Source organism: Indicator indicator, chromosome 27 (genome assembly GCF_027791375.1).
Source record: "Indicator indicator isolate 239-I01 chromosome 27, UM_Iind_1.1, whole genome shotgun sequence".
Taxonomy (NCBI): domain Eukaryota; kingdom Metazoa; phylum Chordata; class Aves; order Piciformes; family Indicatoridae; genus Indicator; species Indicator indicator.
The window spans coordinates 9,289,386-9,311,287 of NC_072036.1; the positions used below are offsets into that span (position 1 = coordinate 9,289,386).

The 21,902-nt window shown below is 41.8% G+C and overlaps 1 protein-coding gene across 1 annotated transcript in view; it reads left to right on the forward strand.

The window, feature by feature from the left end:
- The window catches only part of LAMA4 (laminin subunit alpha 4), a 93,115-nt gene that overhangs the window by 17,486 nt on the left and 53,727 nt on the right, over positions 1 to 21,902 (forward strand). Inside the window, exons 2-5 of the mRNA XM_054393196.1 lie at positions 1,339 to 1,440; positions 11,102 to 11,226; positions 15,240 to 15,320; positions 20,261 to 20,475. Of these exons, the coding sequence (XP_054249171.1) occupies positions 1,339 to 1,440; positions 11,102 to 11,226; positions 15,240 to 15,320; positions 20,261 to 20,475 (523 nt within the window). The remainder of the gene's footprint in view (positions 1 to 1,338; positions 1,441 to 11,101; positions 11,227 to 15,239; positions 15,321 to 20,260; positions 20,476 to 21,902) is intronic.

Sequence of the window (21,902 nt, forward strand, 5' to 3'; positions counted from 1 at the left end):
TCCTCTTTTGACACAAGGGTAAGTGACCTCCAGAGCTACAGAACAAACTGCTGCTGAGATGGCCACAAAAATATTCCAGAGGAGCTTTACATAACTCAGCTCCTGACAGCCACCTCAGGGACAGTGTTGGTAAATGCTAGCAGAAATGGTGTGGGACAGGATTTCTTGAGATCTAAATTACATGCTAGGGCCTTCACATCAGCTCTGCAACAACACTGCAAGAGTTAGGCAAGGCTAAGAGATTTAGGATGTAAAACTTCATGAGTCTGCATGGATTTAACAATACACACGTGACACAGGGAGACTGCACAGGGTGAGCAGATGCTACCTGAGTAACACAGGTTGATCCTGAGGACAACTTGTGCATGTCCTACCAGCTTTGTGTAATGACATGCAGGTTCCTCAGTGGAGAACAAGAACTTACACATAACATAGCAAATGAAAGCTATCTTCTTTCATTTCATTTTGATCTTTATTTTCCAGACTCAGAAGAGCACCTTAATAGCTTTGTGTTTCTGACTCCTTATGTTATTGATGCAATTGGTATTTAAAATAACATTATTTAGATATTTACAATCTTCTGTTTAATTTTTGTAAGCTTTGGGATGTTATCAGAGTACTAAATTATATACACAAGTCACACAGTTAGGAAATAACAAGAAAATGTTACCTTCCACACAACCTCCCCCCATTTATTTACCATGGCACATGAAGAATGGTTGAAGAACTGTTTTATCTGCCAAGTACTGATTACTTCCTGCAGTGACAGTGGGTCACAGACAGACAGACAGTCCTGCTTTGGCAGCCTCCCACAACAGCCAGCCAGCTTTCATTCAGAAGGGCACTGATCTTTGTAGATAGCTTTGTCTCCTCTAGGCCCTTCATCCAAAGCTCATGAAAGCTTGAATGTAAAGTAAGCTTTCTAAAGCTTTTCTTTTTTTTTTTTTTTAAGCAAAGACTGTTCCTTTCCTGTGAATACACCTTCTTTACTGAATAAAAATCATAATTTCTAGCTGATTTATCTCCTAGAATAAAATGCAGTGAGAATCTGCCAGCTCCCCACCTGCAGGCAGGCACTGACTGCTGGCCAGGGGCAGGACACAGACAGGAATGCTGACAGCTTAAACACTGGAAGGTGACAAAGCCAGCACCAGGGCAGGGAGTGAAAGAACAGACTGGAGTTCAGCTCTGTGTGTGGTCTGCTGTAGTGGGCTTGAGCAGTGTGCTGTGGGAAGACCTGGTGGTTGTAATTCTTGCTTTCCTCCAACTCTCAGCCAAACCTAACTCTCCTAATGCCTATGCACAGGGAATACTTTATTTTTATTTTTTTCATTGCAGGGATGCCAAGAAGGATTTTACCTCACCAGCTCAGGAAAATGCTCTCCTTGCAACTGTAATGGCAATGCAAACAGATGCCTTGATGGATCTGGAATCTGTGTGGTAAGGAATTTCTGTCTTCTCTGCTGGTCCCTCACTGAATAACGGTACTTCTTTTTTCTTTTTCTCTTTTTTTTTCTTTTTCTTTTTTCTTTCCCTTTTCATTTTTATTTTTTCTTTTTCTTTTCCTTTTTTCTTTTTTCTTTTTCTTTTCTTTTTCTTTTTCTTTTTTTTTCTTTTTCTTTTTCTTTTTTCTTTTTCTTTTTTTTTTTCTTTTTCTTTTTCTTTTTTCTTTTTCTTTTTCTTTTTCTTTTTCTTTTTCTTTTTCTTTTTCTTTTTCTTTTTCTTTTTCTTTTTCTTTTTCTTTTTCTTTTTCTTTTTCTCTTTTTCTTTTTCTTTTTCTTTTTTTTTCTTTTTCTTTTTCTTTTTCTTTTTCTTTTTCTTTTTCTTTTTCGTTTTCTTTTTCTTTTTCTTTTTCGTTTTCTTTTTCTTTTTCTCTTTTTCTTTTTCTTTTTCTTTTTTTTCTTTTTCTTTTTCTTTTTCTTTTTCTTTTTCTTTTTCTTTTTCTTTTTCTTTTTCTTTTTCTTTTTCTTTTTCTTTTTTTGCTTTTTATTTTCCTTTATTCTTTTTCTTTTTTCTTTTTCTTTTTTCTTTTTCTTTTTTCTTTTTATTTTCCTTTTTTTTTCTTTCTCTTTTTCTTTTTTTCCCCTTTTTCTTTTATTTTCTTGTAATGATAGCATAAACCCTTTCATTTTCTTTTATTCTTGCATGAGGCTTCACATAAGAGAAATATTTCCCAGGAAAACCCAAGAAACCATGGTCTGACTCTTCTGTTAACACAAGTGCTCAATTTCATTGTACAGCAAAAACAGTTTCTGTACCACAGAAGCTTTTTTGCTGAAGAGCAATCATAAGCAGGGCCAAGATCACCATGTTAATAAGATTATCCTGGCCAAATTTCATTCTCACTTACTTAAATTATCTGTGCAGATTCAAAACACTTCCTGTGTGCAGTATTCATAATAATATGCTGGGGAACATTTTTAGTTTATCAGAAATGTGGAGTCTTGTAAACCTCTGGAGGAAAAAAAAAAGACTAAATTCAAATGCATTTCATTCTCTCCTTTCTGAATACAATGCTGTATGGCATATAAACAATTTATAATGCAGAATGACTCCTGTGAGTGCACATACATGTGCTATCCATTGTAATTCTGCTGCATGGCAGCCTCCTGATGGGAAGGAACAACATGAGGAATACACAAGGGAAGAGGGTGTTGAACTCCCAGCTATTCTGCATGCCAATTTCCCATATGTTCAATCTCACTCAGTGTCAGCTCATACAGAGAGCTGTGAGTTTGGATTTGTAGCTGATCGCTTGTAGCTCCAGTGCAAAAGTCATCCCAGTAAAACTAACCCAAATTACTAGTGGGCAATCAGAGCAGTAATATACTAAAAACCAAAGGAAAGGATGGAAGTTAATAGTGTAATGTATCTAAACCACAGAGCAGGAGCTGGGCACTAGTGCACTCTTTACAGGCTTGTAAAGCAGGAGCACAGCCCAGAGCTCCTTGCTCTACCATGTGTTACTTTTGACAAGTCCTGAACCTTTGCCCTCAGTTTGTCTCTTCATAAAATGCCCTGATAATTTTCACATACTTTGCATTGTTTCATCCTCTATCAAGTTTTTAGTTACACAAATACCCAGAGCCAGGCCCCATGGCATATTTCCTCCCGTTTTTATTTCTGTGGGAGAAAGACAGTGCAGCTGTTTAGCCCAGGAACGATTATTATGGCCTGGCCACTCTGGTTTGTAGAGGATTGGCTGGTTTCTGCAGAACTCATATTAGCTAGGTGTTTTAATACTAAATTCTGTAAAGTGGTTGCACACTGGCAGACATTTCCAGCTATTCTCTTCCACATGCAGAAGGATTTTGCTCATGGGACAATGGTCTTCTTAGTGTTGAGTGACAGTGACGCCTGGGTGAGGATTTGAGAACAAGAGACAAAAGCTTGACAAATATCTGCTTCTGATGACTCCAGTGACCAGAAGGTTTCTGGAGAAGAGTATATGAGGGAGGGAAGTAATTATATCCTCAGTTTACAAACACTACAGAAAACTCATTTCCTATCCTCCACAAAACTAAGGCTGATGTCAAGGGTTCAGGGCAAAAAATCCCAACAAAACAAAACCAAAGTTACTGTAGCAGCAGCAGATAATCTGAAAGTGGATGTGCATTCCTGATTGGTGCTTCTCCAGGATACTAAATTTTTGGAACCAGCCAGGTAGTAAAAAATAAAACTAAAAGCAGCCCCTCCAGTTTACTATTTGAGCTCAAATAAGCCATTAGATGCCTTATCTGAATGAATTAAGAAGCCATTAAGCTCAGACCATTTACTTCTGAATAAAGAAAAGTCTTAAGTGAAATAAGAGTGAAAGGGAGGAGAACAGAAACCCCTAAAAAAAGAAAGGAGGTTTTAAAGGTTTAATACCATAAAACAGAACCAGAGATGCCTATGGAGACTACAGTAACAGAACTTCCCTGAGGATTTGGACATTTCCAGGGAAGATCAGAAAATTTATGATATTGGTAAAATGCAAAATGCTACTGAGCCTGGGAGAAGAAAAGCTTAGAGAGAGACATAACTTGAATTACAGCAGGAAGAAGCAAATGAGATGAAAGAATGCAAGTAATTTGGGAATAGGAAACTGGATAGTTGATAATATGATTTGTATTGGAATTAGTGGGCAAAGAATCCTTCCCTAAGGACCACTGTGGAGAAACACTTGAATAGATCTGGTCAAAGCCTGCTGGGGCTGAGGCTGGGCTTAAAAATGGAGTAGGTCCCTATATGGCTGGGAGTGTCTGCAAAGAGATAGGACCACATGGTATGGAGAGCTCACTATTTTCTCTGTCCTCAAATTTTCAGGTAAATCACTCCAACAATTCTTGCAGTGGAAACCACACACCTGATAGTAAGACATAAGACTTTCTGCATTCAGTTAGCTTCTCTCAGTATAAATCTGCTATCTCCCTCCTTCCAAGGAGAAAAAGTGTTCTAAAGTTATATCACTTATGGTTTCTCCACTGGCACCATGTTGCCCTAACCATGAATCATAGATGTTATGGAATGTCCTTAGCAAGAGATCTTAGAAGAACCATAGAAGAACTTATGTCCCCCAAAATTCAAAGTTTCCTTGCCTGCATGGTTGTTCACACTGTGGAATGATTCACACATGAAAAACAAATACTAGTATTTAGTTACTACCAATGATGGAAGACAACACAAAAGTAACACTAGCAGGTTCAGTTGGTAGATAATTGTCTTTTTATAAAGCAGTAACTCTATAAGAAGTAAATCAATGAAGAAGGGATTATGAAAATGAAAAAGTATTCTTCAAAAGGGATGAAATATAAGGGTGAGTCTCCATACAATGCTCTTAGACCATCATATTATGCAAATTCCCCAAACCAATTTGGTGAATGTAGTTCCCACAGCATACAAATCAATCACATTTTCATTGGCCTCTGCTCTGAAATAGAAATCAAGTAAAATTACACCACTATTAATGATGCCTCAGGTTCAAGTACCCATCTATAATTTCTGCTGACATAAACATCCATTTTAGGATTCTGTTTCAAAACTTCTCACAGCTTATTCATAGAGTGTAAATCAAATCCACGAGTCTCTAAAAGCTTATGGAATGCCACAATCAATGAAACAACAATCTCATGAGGTAACCAGGCAGAAGAAATTATTGCAGTCAGAACCTTTCCTGCATAGATGTCCACATAGGACTGGTGTAGAAGTCAATCACGTGGTCCTGTGGTTAAAACTGGAGACCCTCAGTCCATTTTATCAGTACAGAAAAGCAACCCAAGAGTTCAAAGAAGAGCAGCCAGCACCATTTATGACATAATACAATAGAGATCTCAAATAATGCTTCAGTTCAAAGCAAAGGAAGAAACACCAAATCTTTGTACTGATCTTAGACGTTGGGCTTTTAATGTAACTTCCTCACTTCTAGCTAAGAGAAGAAAAGGAAGTCACTCGTAGGAGCCTCTAGCTCTTGCAAACTTGATGTTGACTGGGTGAAATTGTAATACTTGCAAGTGGCAGTTTGCAGACAGTGATGTGCTCTTCTCCTGCACAAAGCCCACTGGGTTTTGCTGCTAATAAGATGTGAAGATAGGAATGCTTTGCTTTCACCTTTGTTGGTGTCTGCCTAAAAAATCTCTAGGTGCTTTTCTTATCATCTCAGTCCTGCTTACTTGATCAGTACATATATAAGGCATCCAAAGATTAGTTATAAATAAATTAAATATGTAAGTATGGCCTCCTTGGAAGAAGAAAGGACAGAAGATCATACCAGTGTAGAGGATAAATTCTCTGGTATCCTTTCCAGCCTTTTATGGAGTTTTTTACATCAGGGCATATTGTCATGTAATGATTTGTGTCTAAGCGTTTGGGTTTACAGCTGAGTGGAAAGGTTGGAAGGGATTTGGCAGTTCTGCCTGAGAGGATAATATGTTCCACATGACTGCCAAGGCAGGTCTGGAGAATCGCCAGTGGATCTACAACCATCCATCAAGCACAAGTGAAAAACCAGCAGGGAGCCAGCAAAACTCTCCAGCTTTTTAGGTACTTTTGGCTTCACAGAGAGCCTTGCAGTTTATAGCCCACTCTTTCTTTCTATAAAGATGGCCTACATCTATCTACAGTGACCTTGGTGATACATGCTTGGAAAGCTCACCACAACTACAACAGTTTGGTTGTGTACTTCTCTTCTCCAGGGTGTATGCAGTACTTGCCAAAAGCTTCAGTGTTGACAGACTCATTTTCTCAGCTATAGCTATTTCCCACCCTCTTAGCTATGTTTAAACTTAGTATTTGTTGTCCTAACTGGCTTACAGTCGAGACCTTGCGACAGTGACCCACAAGATATGAACAAAATCATTTCCATTCCCTGCACAGCCTGTATGAGAGGCACCTGGGAAGTCAGGCCAAGACTGTGAGGAAGAGCTGTCATTGTTCTCACACCTGCTTGGCAGTGTTTCCCACAGTTAGCTAAGACAAATGAGGGACTGAGAAGGTAGAGCACCAGGTGATTTTGGCAAGACAGTAGCTACTACTTACCTTATTACGGGGCAAGTTCTACAAACAAAAACTTTGACATAGAGGGAGTATGTTGACCCAAACTGGATCAGAAACAGAGTTTTGCTGCTATTCTCATTATTTTAAGTTTACAGCTCTCTTTACTTCAGTGAAAGCTGCACAATGTTTCCTTTCAGTCCCTTATCTCCTTCTCCCATGAGAAATTCTAAAAACTAACTTCACCTCATCCACAGTGGCTGGAGAGAGAAGGCTTTAAATCATAAACCTCAAAGATGAAAAAGATAAAGCATGTACATCTCCTGGATTTCATGTCACTGTGCTGAAGTACTCTTTTTCCCTATTATTATTTTGGGGCAGCAGTAAGTTCTGGCATGCTGGCATAGGCAATGCTATGCAGTTCTGTAACCTCAGACAGGAGGGCATCTCCAAATTTGGGGAAGTCTACATCTACATCCAGATATTATATCTCAGATCAACCCCTGCTGCCCCAGCTATAAACACAGGCTGTACAGCAATGTAAATGACTTTACCTAGATAATTTATTTATTTATCCTTGTGTAATCTTTCTGCATTAGCACTTATTATAAGATCATCTCTCAGAAGAACAAGAAATAAGGAATTAGGAAAAAATCAACCCCAAACTCAACAGTTCCTGCTATATTCTAACAATGACTGCTTTCAGCTGCAAAGGAATATTCAAAAGTCCTACCTAGGGGTTGAGGATATTTCGTATTCACAGATAATATTCAAGACCCTAGGTTTCTAAGGGATTTTTGTTGTATTAACTGTTCCAAACGTAGGGCTGAATATTAATTTTTGGTTGCCCCTGGAGAGTCTCCATACCATTATGTGCCTAACACAGGTGCTCTGCACCATTCTGTGGCAGGTCCTATCTTTCTTTAACTTTAGGGAGGAGGTCCAGCCTGTGTAAACTGCACCAAATGTTAGCCATCTGATGAAATAATCTCCTTAGAACTGCCTAGATGGTATAGGTAATGAAGCTGGTGCTTTTGAAGACCATTAGAAGGAGCTCCTCTCTTAAGTTCCTGTTCCAAAAATAAGGTGGAACAGATTCCCAGCTATACTCATTTACAGAAAAGTCTTGTGCTGGGAAACTTGTCCTAGCAACATTGCCTGATGAGAATCAATAAACTTTTCACTGTTATTTGTGCAGAAGTGTATTTTCTGAGCAGAACTGCATCACATGAAGTGCTTTGTGGTCTCAGAACAGCAGTTCCAGCTCTATTTTCCAAGCAAATGAGTTCAGGAGCTCGGTGCTGACATCACTCCTAATAACCCCTCTGTAGCATCCTTTCATGTATTTTCTTGTGTGTATAGATAGTTACAGTAAAGGGCAGGTAGAAATGCTCACCCTGACTGATGATACTCAGTGAAAGCAGTGTAGCAGGACCTGTTGAGGCATTTTCTAACACAGGAAAATGCTCTCCAGCCACTCTGTCATTTGACAAGGCACTGCTGGTGTACTGATTGCTGAATTTTGTGAGTACACTTGAATCAACCAGAACTGATGCCTTTCATTCTGAAGCATGTATGAATATCAGGGTCAAGAATATCCTTTGCAATGCATAGTAAAACACTTCTTTAAAAATCCAATTTCACAAAAAATCACTGTAAAAGGAACTCTGTTTTCCCCCTCATCATTATTTCTCTGTCAAAAGTGATCCATTTAGAAGGAAAATGTTTTTCTCAAACTACAAGCCAGTCCCTGCCATGGGCTGCAGAGATGGTCTCCTTCCCTGCAGTCTTCAGAATTGTCTCCCAATGCTTATTGCATTGCATTGCATTGCATTGCATTGCATTGCATTGCATTGCAGTAGTTTTGTTGGAGATGCAAGCTAATGGAACATAAAATAGAAGGGCAGGTTTTAATCACTAAAAACATTATTCTAAATACCCACAGGAGTTCTAACATGTTAAATAAGATAATGTTACTTTTACATAATAACTAACCAGAGAAATACTATTGAAGTGCCTCAAGCACTCCACTGACAAGGTCTTTGGGGCAAAAGTGCATTTTAGCACTTCAGAGCTAAAGCTCTTCAGTCCAAAAGAGGAAAACCACTGCAGATTTAAGGAGCAATATTTTCTGGCCCACTCTTCCTCACAATAGTATCTGAGCCTTGGAAACCAACAGCAGATTTACTCTGGTGTCAGTCATGTATTGTTTGGAGAGCTGAGGACAAAAGAGGTGAAGTGAACTATCCAGAGAATCATAGAATCATAGAATCATAGACTCAAGAAGGCTGGAAGAGACCTCAAAGATCATCGAGTCCAACCTGTCACCCTAAACCTCATGACTATCTAAACCATGGCACCAAGTGCCACGTCCAATCCCCTCTTGAACACCTCCAGGGATGGTGACGCCACCACCTCCCTGGACAGCCCATTCCAATGGCCAACCACTCTCTCTGTGAAGAACTTTCTCCTCACCTCCAGCCTAAACCTCCCCTGGCACAGCTTGAGACTGTGTCCTCTTGTTCTGGTGCTGGTTGCCTGGGAGAAGAGACCAACCCCCTCCTGGCTACAACCTCCCTTCAGGTAGTTGTAGACAGCAATGAGGTCTGCCCTGAGCCTCCTCTTCTCCAGGCTGAACACCCCCAGCTCCCTCAGCCTCCCCTCATAGGGCTTGTGCTCAAGGCCTCTCCCCAGCCTCGCTGCCCTTCTCTGGACATGCTCCAGCAATTCAACATCTTTCCTAAACTGAGGGGCCCAGAACTGGACACAGTACTCAAGGTGTGGCCTAACCAGTGCTGTGTACAGGGGTACAATGACCTCCCTGCTCCTGCTGGCCACACTATTCCTGATTCAGGCCAGGATGCCATTGGCTCTCTTGGCCACCTGGGCACACTGCTGGCTCATGTTCAGCTGCTGTCAACCAGTACCCCCAGGTCCCTTTCCACCTGGCTGCTCTCCAGCCACTCTGACCCCAGCCTGTAGCTCTGCATGGGGTTGTTGTGGCCGAAGTGCAGCACCTGGCACTTGGACTTGTTGAATGCCAACAAAGAAAGCGATGAAGGCTACAACTGAAAGCAGCCCCACCAATGCTTCAGATACAGGATTGCTCTTTCTTTTCAAGCACTCAATGCCAATGCTGTCCTCTTTCTTGTGGTACATTAACATCACTTTTTCATTGAATAATGACAAATGCAAACGATTTTTAAAACTGCTTTAGCCTTCCATTGCCTTCTGGCTCACACTGTGCCTCGTGGTCAGCACACTCTTGCCAGAGTGTGGGACCTGGACACCTCCCCAGCAGCTGCCTGACAGTCTGCCTTGATTTGCTCTCAGCTTCTCTGTTCTAACCAAGTTTCTTTCTCCCTCCTTCTCTTTCTCCTAGTTAAGCTTTCTGTATTCTCTCATTTTAGAACCTTTTACTCAGAATCATCTTCTGGGTTTCTGTATACTAAATGCTCTCCTCTTTATAGCAAATATCACTATGGAAAAAACCTTTAGCTCTGCAACTATTGATGCCTAATCTATTTAAAGATACATAAAAATAAAAAGATCTACTTTTTTCCTTTCCTTATCATGTTGTACTTGCTGTTCCTAGTGAAATAAATAATTGCTGTGCAATGGATTCTCTGTGACTATAAAATGTGCAGCAAGGCAGGCAAAGTCTGCTAAAATCAAAAGAGATCTGAGCTAAACTAGTGAGTCCTAACTGGGGAGCTTTAATGGGATTTAAATAAGGAAGATGATTGACTGAAAGAACATCAGATGTGCTTTCAAAAGAGTGAGTGTCCTTTGCTAAAATGACACTTTTCAAAGCAAGATTGATGATGTCTGGACACAGAGTTAGGAATGAAAACAAACCCAAAACATCAGCATTGCCAGGACTGAATTTTGCCACTAAATCAGTTACAACACTTAATACTTGACTATAAAGCTCATTTAGCAATGCTTGTGCAAGTGAAACCACTATTGTTTTTATTAAATCTCTTCTCTATTCACATTCCTCCCTCCTTATACTCTTTTCTTCAGAGAACATACCATGTTTGGAGTAGAAAGTGAGTTTCAAATCTGTAGTGACTGACTCAGATGAATCATTAGCAAGATGAGCTCACCTGCCCCTAGCCTGGAGCTACTGAAGAAACTTCAGCCACAGAGAGGTCAATGTGCCCTTTGATCCATGCTGGGGAACTCCTTGCCACTGCAAGCTCTCCTGAAACCCCACACCCAGCTTCTAACAGGGAACTGCCAGCTGCTGACAGCACAGTAGCTCCTGTGATGGGATTAAATGACTGCTAGAGAACAAACTGGGGCACCACAGTCATTTCCTTGCACCTGCATCAACCCTGAATGCAGCACAAAAGATCTCCTGCAGGGCTTGACCAAAGGTCTCTGTGGACTGTATCAGGTCTCCAGCAGATGCTGTTTGGAGAGGGCACCTAGCCTGGCCTGTTTCTGAAGTCTCTGCTTCATACTCCACCAGCATCCACAGTTGCTGTATTAGAGTATGCCAGAGGGTACATACCTCCTCAGTCCTTTTAACATCCAGTTCTGAATCTGTTGTCCATGAATTTCTCTAACACATCCCTTCTTCTCCCTGCAAACATTGTCACCACTCTCTCTCTTTCCCCTGCAGGACTGCCAGAGAAACACAACAGGACAGCACTGCGAGCGCTGCCCAGATGGCTTCATTGGTGACGTGGTCAGAGGAGTGCCCACATTCTGCCAGCCCTGCCCCTGCCCCCTGCCAGCACTTGCCAAGTAAGTAAAGAGTCTTTGCTTCTCTTTAGCCCTTTCCAAGGTGGGGTCAGCATCCCTTCCTGGATGCAGGAGACAAAGGCTGCTGCTCTTGCCAACCTGGGGAAAATAAAAGGACTACCAGCTGCTCACATGTGTAAGCACAGGAAACAGCATTCATTTAAAAGGTGTAAAATACCCTGAAGTGCTCATATCAATTCTTACCGAGCGGAAGGAGGAAATATTTGAGCAAATCCAAGTTTATCCTTTTTTAAATAGGAGAGATTATTCAGCTGTCTGGTTACTTTTAAGATTCCATTACTGACCAGTTCCTGAGGAAGGTGGCACCAGTGATGTATGTTGCTGAGACACAGACATCAGAAAGAACGATCCATGGCCTCTGGAAGGTAAAATCAACCACAAAAAAAGCATAGCCTGGCAGTCTTCTGAGACAACAGCAGTTGGATCTGGTTAGTACAGTAACAGTTAAAAGCAAAGGGCTGGAGGATCTTGTGACAGGTATGGTGCCCCTTCAGCTGATGCCCAGCCACCTTGGGGCAAGAAACTCTGAACCCTGACAGAAAACCAAGACCAAGCCAAAGAGCTCCAGCTGTAATCCTCTTTGTGCCTTCAGAAGAAATAAGTAACTGCAAACTGACAGAAATTGTTCATGGCACGTCAGTAACGCAGCTGAAATAAATTAATGAACTTCCTCTTGCTTGAGGTCTGTGCTGTGAGAGAGAAGCATCTAAGCAAATCCCACTACACACAGAGGAGATGCTAGTAAATATTTGCCAGTGGGTTGGAGCTGGTTTTTAACAAGCTGTGTATTCCCCTTGTGTGGTTTCCCACTCTGCTTTCAGCAGAGCGTGTCAGCAAAGGGGAAATTCCTCCCTGTATTTGTTTGCTGTTGCCATAGGATTACTCACAGAGCCTTCAGGTGGGATGAGCTGTGTTTTGCTCATCTGCTCAGTGAAACAGGCTCAAAATGGCCATGGAGCAAAAGCACACCAGCCAAGTTCCAGTTTCAGAGTGAACTGCAGACATGTGAGGAGGGCTGTGGGGTGGACAACAGCTATTGTTGAAAAACTGCAGCTTTGCCTGGATTAGAGAAAATCCTCCAGAGACAGGGAAAGAACCTGGCTTTGCTCACATGTAGAAAGGCTTAGAAGTGAGCAAGTTCACAGACTAAGCAGACCACTTCCTTCAGATTAAGTAGTGGCTGCAGGGCCAGAAATAGTGTTTTGGGGATTTTTTTTTAACCTATTCAGCACAAAGTAGCCACTTTGGTGTAAGGAATCATAGAATCATTTCATCTGGAAAAGACCTTTAAGAGCACCAGGGCCAACCATTGAAGGAGCTGCTCTCTCAGCAACAACCTGGGCTGCAAACACTTGAGGCATTACCACATGGGGAGACACAGAGCTTGCTCAACATGGTCACTCAAGTATGGTCTAGCCTGTTCTCCCCGCAGTCTGATCTGACAGAGCATGCCTGGGGCTGCATTCACCCAGCCCCCTGCCCAGTGCTGCAGTCCAGCAGGCGTGCAGCTGTGCACCCAGACAGCACAGAGCTGACCAACCCATGACCCCAGCAGGGCTCAGTGTGGTGGGACCAGCAGGGACCTGAGCTCCAGGCTGTCTCTGCCAGTGCTGTGGGAGATGGATGCAAAGGCCAAGGAGAAATCTGTGCTTCAACATGCTCTTTAGCCCTTCTGCTAGGGACATTACACTTCTAATCCAGACCACTAGAGGTAAGGAAGTCTCAAACACAAAAGGGCACCAGAGTGCAATTGGGAAAAGAGAACAAGAGCTCCAAGGGGCCAAATGCAGATGCTTCACCATTAGCAGTGATACAGGAATTGGACTTGATGATCCCCACCAAGCCCCTTCCATCTCAGGATATTCTATGTTCTGTGATATGTCACCCCTTTAAAACTACCCCAGTAAAAATCCACTTCAGTTGTTTAGTGGCTTCCCTTAGAAAAGTCTGGAAAGCAATAGTTAAAGGAACATCTGATCCCAATTTGCCTCATACCCCTTACTTAAATAGCATGCAGAGATTGCTTGTTCAGCTTCTCGCATGAGAAAGATCTGACCACAGCCACAGCCTTCAGCTGGGTCTGGAACAGGCAAATAATGATTGAGCAACATCCAGCCTTGCATAACTAAACACGATGAACAACCATTCCTCCTTATTTTTTCAGACTTTTCCTCCATTAATCCTACTCCATTTATATCAAGGCAAAACAGGACCCCTACCAGAAAACAGAGAAAAGTTAAAAGCCTTTGATAAAGAACATTCCAAGGATGTTGTTTTCCTTTGGAAATAGCCAATGAATGCAAAAAAAGTTAGACAAAGTAACCAAATCTGCAAGCTGCCAGACTCATCAGACACACTTTTTTTTCCCCTTAGGATTCATCTGTGTGTCTCTAGATGTTTCTGTCTTCACATCTGTTATCTTGGGAGCTTTTGGAACAACTTTTGGGCATTCCACATGAAGTCTCATGTCAGCTTTGTGGAATTAAAAAAAAAAAAAAGGAGGATGGAGATTGCTTCACAGTCCAGTAGACATTCTTTCTTTTCAGATCTGAGGGAATTACATGAACTCTTTTTCCCTAAGAAATAAATAATAAAACAAAACATCAGGAAGGCTTCAGTCTTATTTCATAGCTTTCATCCACAATGTGGGGTTTTTTTCAACTATGTGAAGGAATTAGCCTCTGTAAAAGAAGAGGAAGGCTGCCAAACTTTTTTTTATTTTCTCAATATGTTCTCATAAGTTTTACAGAAGTTAATTCGTGAATTCTGTCAGAAGAATCTCTTTTTATATTCTCTCTGGTTATATGAAATGGTTCGAGACAGCAGAGGTCCAGACACAGATTTATTTGACCCTGGTTGTCCAACCAGCTGAGAAATGCTGGTAGGAACTGAAACAAAGCAGGAATTCTCATCAGCTTTTCGTGCTGCTTGTTCCTGGAACAAGCAGCGTGTGGACTGTACTCTTTCCCATCTCCTAAGTCTTTTGTTCTTCTGTGTGAAAGGGATGCAACCTGGCCACAGGTGCCAAGCACTTGCGTGGACTCAAGACTTGTGTTTAACAACCCCGAGCCTGCAGCTGGCAGCTGCTGCCACTCACTGCTCTGATCAAGTTCCAGTGCTGGCAGGAATTTACTCACACATTGCAAACTAACTGGAAATGTCCTTAGGACTGTATGTCTTTTTCTTGTGAATGTACTTAAGATATGTCCATTCCTGTGTGTGAAGTGTACACAGTTTGCACTTTCCACATCTGGCTGCTGCTGCTCCATGGGTCTCATATTTAGTAAAACATTGGTTAAGTCCTGAAATTATAACAAATCAAAAGAATTCATGATTCAGGGTGACAGCAGTGAAAATCACAAGCCAAGCCATTACTGTAATCAGTATTGCTGCCTGGGCTTGTTGATTTCAGAAGTCCTAGGCTCTTTCCAGCTTACTCAGAGAGATGGTGGAACAGCCTCAATTACCACATGGCATCACTGTGGTCACTTTTCACCACTCAGTATTTCCGGAGTGGATTTGAGTAAAATTGTAGGATTTACATAGGAAATTGCTGCACCCACTCCAGAATCTCAGTCCCTGAAGTGGCCACGGATGATGTCTTTCATAAGCAATATTTTACCCTTTAGAATAAGAGACAGGAAGCAATTACATTTTCATGACATATACATTTACCCAAAGTCCCTTACCTAAAATGAGTGTACCAAAACCCAGGGGTCTGTCTGATCTTCACTGCAAGGCAAGAATTCATTCATATCTGTATTTATATACCTCCATAGTGCTGTACACTAATTAGTGCTTTCTACACTAATTAAAAAGACTTAACAAGGGATATAATGTGAATAACATATAGAACTTAAAAAGATCTATTCAGCAATGTGTAACCAGGAGCCAGAGCTCACACTGACAGCAAATGTCCATAATGTAATAAAGAAACACTCCCAAGTGCTAGCCATTTTCTTCTATTCTAACTATTTATTCTAATGAAATTCCAGCTTTGCAGTCTCCTGCTACAGAAAAGGTGGAAGTGTGCGCTGTGTCTGTAAGGAAAACTACGCAGGACCCAACTGTGAAAGGTAAGAAACTAATAGGATGACTCTCTGGTCAACAATATTGAAGCTCAGAAGGTGTGGAGGGAATCTTGCCATACAGGAAAAAAATCTTGTTCTTGTGTTTTCATCGGGTGGAATAACTTCTGTTAAAGGATCTCATCCAGTTCCTTCTAAAAACCATAAGAACTTGCTATGGAGACAAGTCAGAGTAAGACATGTCTGTCATTTACACCTGATGTATTTTGATGGGTTTCTTGCACTTTGTGTGCCTTCTTGTGGTGGTCCTCCTAAAAGGAACACAACTTACAAATCAAAATGCAAAATACAAATCAGAACCAGCAGCTAAGTGGCAAATAACCACCACACAGATCCCTCATGCAATCTACTACTCTAAAAAGCTATAGCAAGCTTCCACCAAAGTTATTTTTCAAAAAGGAATGAGAAAACCCGTTCTTGAGTCAAATTCTTAATGAGCACCTTTTAGTTAAGTTTTAAATGCCTTTCATAGACATAGTTCAATAAAGTCAAGCAAAGAACCACAAGCCAGTGTTGATTTTCAATTTTCCCTTACGCCCATAAACAATTTCTAGTAAATATCTTCCAAATAGCAAAGTACATGAATAATGGAGCTGTTGAGCAGGAATAAAACTTACTCTCCTATCTTGTAAAAGACCATTTTACTCAGTACACATGGATGATGATTCAATGAATGTCAGAGGCCTGATTATAATTCAGAAATTCTCCATGAGCAGCCAATAAATTAAAACAGCTCTAACAGAAAGACTGAGAGGTACAGGATGGCTCAGATGTTGCCTTACTAAACACCTCATTTTGGTTTTACTTAAAGCCCCTGAAGTATTTAAGACTTCAGGCAACTGTTATTTATAGGTAAGTCGTGAATTCAAACGATGCTTAACTATCAGAGAAAGGGGAAAGGGGATGCTTAAGTTGTAAAGAGAAAGCAATATGAAAAAGGCATGATAAAAAAACATGAACAGTGAAGGCTTTTGCCTCCATAGATGATGCAAAACATCAGCCTATTACCTCCTCATCACCAAGATAGTGACAGCAATAGTGAGAGCCCTTTAGAGAGATGGCACAAAAATAAAGAAACCACCCTTGTTTCCAGGACTCTGGCTGTATTCTTTTGTTCTTCCAAAATGTCAGATTTATACACAAAGCATAAAGCAGACAATTACAAGGTCAGCAAGGTTTCCTAATGGTCATTAAAATGTCAGCCTAGACTACAAGCAGTTCAAACTCTATGAAAGGAGTAGGAGATGCATAGCAACAGCAGAAGACAGCACCAGGTTTGTTTTCTAGTAGTTACTACCCAGCCTGACACTGCATCTGTCTCACGGAAGGCAAAGCTGTGTAGATGAGTTAGAAAAAGCTACAGAAAGAAATCAGCCTGTCCTGGTCACTGTGTTAGTCCTTGACTAACTGCTGGTCTAAATGGCAAGCACTTTCCTTCTGCTAGGCTCCTGGTCCTGTGCCCATTTATGTCAGAAAGAGCGAAAAGTGTTTTCAAAACTAATGAGAAATGGATTGCTTGTCCCACTGCTGCCACCACTCTGCTCCCACTGGCAGCAATTGTGCTTTCACCATGCTAGCAGAAGAACCAGAGGATCCTGAGAGAGAAGGGGCATTGCCCTCTCCATCCCTGCAGCAAAAATAGCAGCTCATGCCCCTAGGCAGAGGAAGACCACGTCCTGCTTGCTGCACTCCCTGCTGAGCTGGTTGCAAAGGTCAGTGACAGGCACCACAGGGTAGGAGCTGCAGGACATCCCTCCACAGGCAGTGTGTGGGATCTCAGCGAGCACACCAGGAGCAATCCGCTCCATTTCCTCTGGCATTCATGGAGGAGGAGGATTTCTTGTGCCACTCCAGTGGTTTGGCACAAACCTGTCCAGCTCAGGTTTGCCAGCAGCTGCTGTTGTGAAATCACGGACGCCTTTGCTAGGAACTGAGAAAAACAGCTTCCCAATTCAAAATCTAGGAATGAATCATTTTGCTCCTGGACTCGGCATTAAGGTGGTGGCAGATGAAACCCAAGTTTTGTTAATGCCCAAATGTTAAAAGAAATAACTGAACAAATGATACTTTTGTGTCCAAAGGGAAAAGACATTGCCAGGGAAGAAGTTAATTCCTAACCCAGCAATAATTATAGGAAGAAAACAAGGCTACACAGTGAAACAAAGATGATTTAAAAGTTTTATTATGGGAGAGGAAATATTCTTGGGTAGCAACAAAGATCCATTTCTTGATACCATAGAGGAAATGACATTTGCCATCAGCCTTTACTATTTCAGGCCATGAAGTCCAGAGATTGAGCAGTGTTTCCACCCAGTAGCCTCTGCTCAAGTGCCACCAGTTATTCAAAAGAGATGAAGAGCAGTTTAGCCCTGTGAGTGGCAAAGGGAAGGGGAAAGTGAAGGTGACACATTTGTTTTGAGCTCTAACAGTTCCTATATGTTTCAGACAGTGACTCCAGATGAGGAGATATGGCTAACAATGTGAGTCAGATGGCCAGAAAAAGCAGCACTAACTACAAAATGTTATCTGTGAGGATGTGAGGGACTATCCACTACATTTCTGGCCAGTGAACTGTGTGACATATTTCAGAAAATAAGAAAAAAAAACAATTACCTTGTCCTGAGGAGAGGGCAGACATTGTGAGCCTGGTGGGAATAGTACATAGATGGTGATGCTGCCTGAAAGCTAGAGCTAGATAGAGCTGAACAAAACACCAGCCTGACCCCAGCATTGCTTAGTGGCTTCTATCTGTGACTTGATGGCCACATTATACACATGATCCTTTGAAAAACACCTAACTACAGAGAATTAAAAAAGCAACTCTGTAGGGTTTTGAGAATACAGAATAAATAAAATGGTTCTGCAGAGGAAAAAAATAAATATTAAAACACAGAGAGTTTTTATTTTTTCAAACTTTATAAACATCCCAAAATTCTGAAATTTGGGGAAAAGCCACAATGGCTGAAACACTGAAAATTATAGCAAGACTTTTGGCATGACTAAAAAGCAACATTATCCATCACTGCCTGTTCCTACTCCTGTGGGAATGGGGAGTGACTCCACCAGAGCCAGTTAAATCACACTTTGTGTCGCAGTCACAGTTCTTGGGAGGGTGCAGAAAACTCCAGGACACACTTTTATTCTCTCCATCTGGGTCACCCCAATGATAAGATCTGCACCAAAGATTCTGGCAGTGCTGCAAAGAGACAAACAGAGTCTTTGTCACTGACAAAAGCACTATTTGAGGCAGCCAAGTGGTTTATATTAAGATGCTGAAAATTTTATGTGTTTTTTGCTCTGGGGGTGCAGAATTGGAACATGAACAAAGCAGTGCTGAGGAAATTACTCTATTAAAAAAAAAATGTCAGGAAATGTAGGAACAGATCAAAACTGGAAGCTTTTATCAGATCTCCCACATTTTCATCTTTCAGATATAGCAGAACTTCTATTGACTGTGATTTTAGAACACAACAGACCCCAGCTCAGGTCCCTGACTAGACTCTGGGAAACTGCAGCTCAACTTCCTGAGAAGTCACCTTCCCTATGCACAAACAGCAGAGCAAACAGCATCTTAAAACAGGACCTTACAGAATGGAGAAAAGACAACTGGTTTATAAAACAGGACGAAACACAATTACTCCTTGCAACAGTGCAACAGGAGTTCAATCCTTCAATTTCTCTAGTCAGCACCAGTTAGTTTTCCCCCTCCCTGCAGTAATTCTTCATTCCCAGTTTGGGAATATGACTCTCTGATCTCCATGCCTCAGGCTGCTGGGTTATAGACCCTCCCATCACCTCACAGTGACACCAAGAATGGCATGGGTTGCCCCTGTCCTGCCAGCTGACTCCTCCAGTACATCCACTGCTGTTCCAGCTGCCAGCTCCTCTAGCAAAGCCCTTGCTCAAGGATTTGTCCTGTAAACTGATCCATGCCCACACCAGTGCCAGCTGTACACCTCACTGGTTGTTCTGCAGATGTTCCTCTGGCTTGTAAAAAACCAGCAGAAACTCCTTTATCTGAGATTCTCTCTTTCCCAATAATGACACCACATCTATTACCTGCTTTCTTAGCTCAGGGCCACTGGTCACCCAGGGCTGTTATGTGTCACTGGTTTCTTTAGACTTTCAAAAACCACCACAGTGTCAGCTTCCATTTTAAGATGTAGAAATTTTTCCACTGATATGCTTTCCAAACATGACAAGACATGAAAGGCAATTTGGACCCATTTCAGATCTTTCCTGTGGTGTTTGTTACCTTCCTCCCTCTTCTGCAAACCAACAGAGGAATCCTCCCCTCCTGTGCTGGTCTCTGCTCTCAGCCAGCAGGTTAACATCAAACACATCTGAAAAACTACTTCAGTGCCTGTCCTGTTTGGCAAAAACCAGAAACCATCCCAGTGCCTCACCACAGAAGTATTTCTATAAACCTTTTCTGCTCAGTACTTTGTTATATGCATTATAATGGAAATAAAGTCTGAACTTCCTCTGAGTTTCAGCATCATGAAATGCAGCCTCTTACCCCAGTTTCCTATATAACACAATATAATTGGTGAGATCCAAAGCTGAAAGAGATCACAATAAACACTAGAGCTGCCTCTCTGCCAAGGTCATGCTGTCACAGGGTTTAAAACAATAGGGAACAAATAATTTTACTGCTCAAGAATCACACACACACATACAAATAATAAATGCAGACTGGTGTGATTGAGATACCAGCAGTGCTCAAGAAGGGAAAAATTTATAACTGTACAGACTGAGATTAGAGCACAAAGCAGCCTCTGCAGGAATACAGCTCCCAATTTACCTTCTGTTGAATAGCAGTGCAGACTGTCATCAATTCCTGGTGGCATAAACAAGCTCAGAGAATAAACAGTATCACAGCTGGGAATGTCATCGCTCCTCATCGCTGGGCTCGCTCTTCCTTTCAGGTGTGCCCCTGGTTACTATGGGAACCCTTTGCTAATTGGAAGCGCTTGTAAAAAATGTGACTGCAGTGGCAACTCCGACCCAAACCTGATTTTTGAAGACTGTGATGAGGTGACGGGGCAGTGCCGCAACTGCCTGCACCACACGGCGGGCTTCAAGTGCGAGCGATGCGCTCCAGGCTTCTACGGGGATGCCAGAGTCGCCAAAAACTGCACAGGTAGTGTCTGGAGTCTGGGAGAGCTGAGCTGAGCAGAGTGCAGCACAGCATGGGCTGTGGATCACTTCCCAAAGATCAGAGATGCCTGAAGCTGTCATCAGACACCTGCGGTCCATAGAGGCAGGGAGTGCTCCCGGCAGGATAATCTGGATTCCTGTTCAGTGGGATCATCCCAGGCACTAGCGCGCTCTCCCTTTCCTGTGAGCAAGTCTCAGACCCCAAAATCCAGCATTTCAAACGCCTGGGCAGGATGAATATATGCACTGTTCTGTCCTGTATCTTGCTTTAAATAAGAGTCTGTAAGCTGTCTTTGGGCAGAGACTTCAGCTTTATGTTTGGTCATGGCACATGCTGCCCAACATGACCACTCAGACTGGTGGTGTTCTAAAATAATTTTACAGGAATATGCTTGTCCTTCCTGTCCTGATGCAATCCCTGCTAGTTTTTACACTAGTGGAATAGATGATCTCAAAGGTCCCTTCCAACCTAAGCCGTTCTGCATTTCCCACATGTCTGTGTAATCTTCCTGGTCACTCTATTTCCATACCAGGCGTCAGGGTACTTCCAGGGTCTGGTAAACTGCTTCTCAAAGGATCTTACCAAAGCATCATAGAAGGGTCGCAGAGGTTTACAACCTCTCATGTAATTATTCTCCTGATTAACATGGAGTTCAATCCAAGTAGGACCTTGGCCTTGCTTTGGCTCTGGGACACAAGATTACATTCACTTTCAAATCACTGAGGAGCAGCCCCTGCAAAAGGCAAAATGCAGGTGCTAAGAGCAAAGACCTTGGGGCTCCCTCCCAACCTTTTCTCTAGGGTCCTTCCCTCAAGGATCAGAACACAAACTGGGGATATGGATCACTTCTAGCTCTTTCCACAAAATTCATAACTGAATTCTGCTCTTAGTACAAAAACCAAGTAGTTCTACTAAAACCGATTCACTGACACAGAACTATTCCAATGTCACTGCATCAGTTTGACTCTGAAGCTGTATGGCACATTTTCCCTGATCATTCCTCAAATGTTCAGTGTGGAATGTAAATGCAAGTGTAATTCCTGGAGAACAATGAATGGGATGCAATAAAAGAGCAGTAAACAATTCTGTTATATGAGATTCTGCTGAAACCATGAATCACAAGAGCAAAATGAATTGCAGATAAGTCACTGCTGCTCTCATGTTCAGCTTGAGTTTTTGTTATTCTTTCCAAGTGTTCCAAGACAATTTTAATCTTTAAAATAATATATTTTAAAAGGCCAATTAAGCCTTGAAAGAAACACTTTAGATTAAAAATTACACTTTTTGAAAAGCTACTTGTGCTGGCAATAAAAAAGTAGCTTACTCAAGTCTACACAAATGTGAATGCTCATTTATTCTTCATTGTAAGTGGTAGGAGATATTTACTTTTTGATATACTCAAGCTGTGG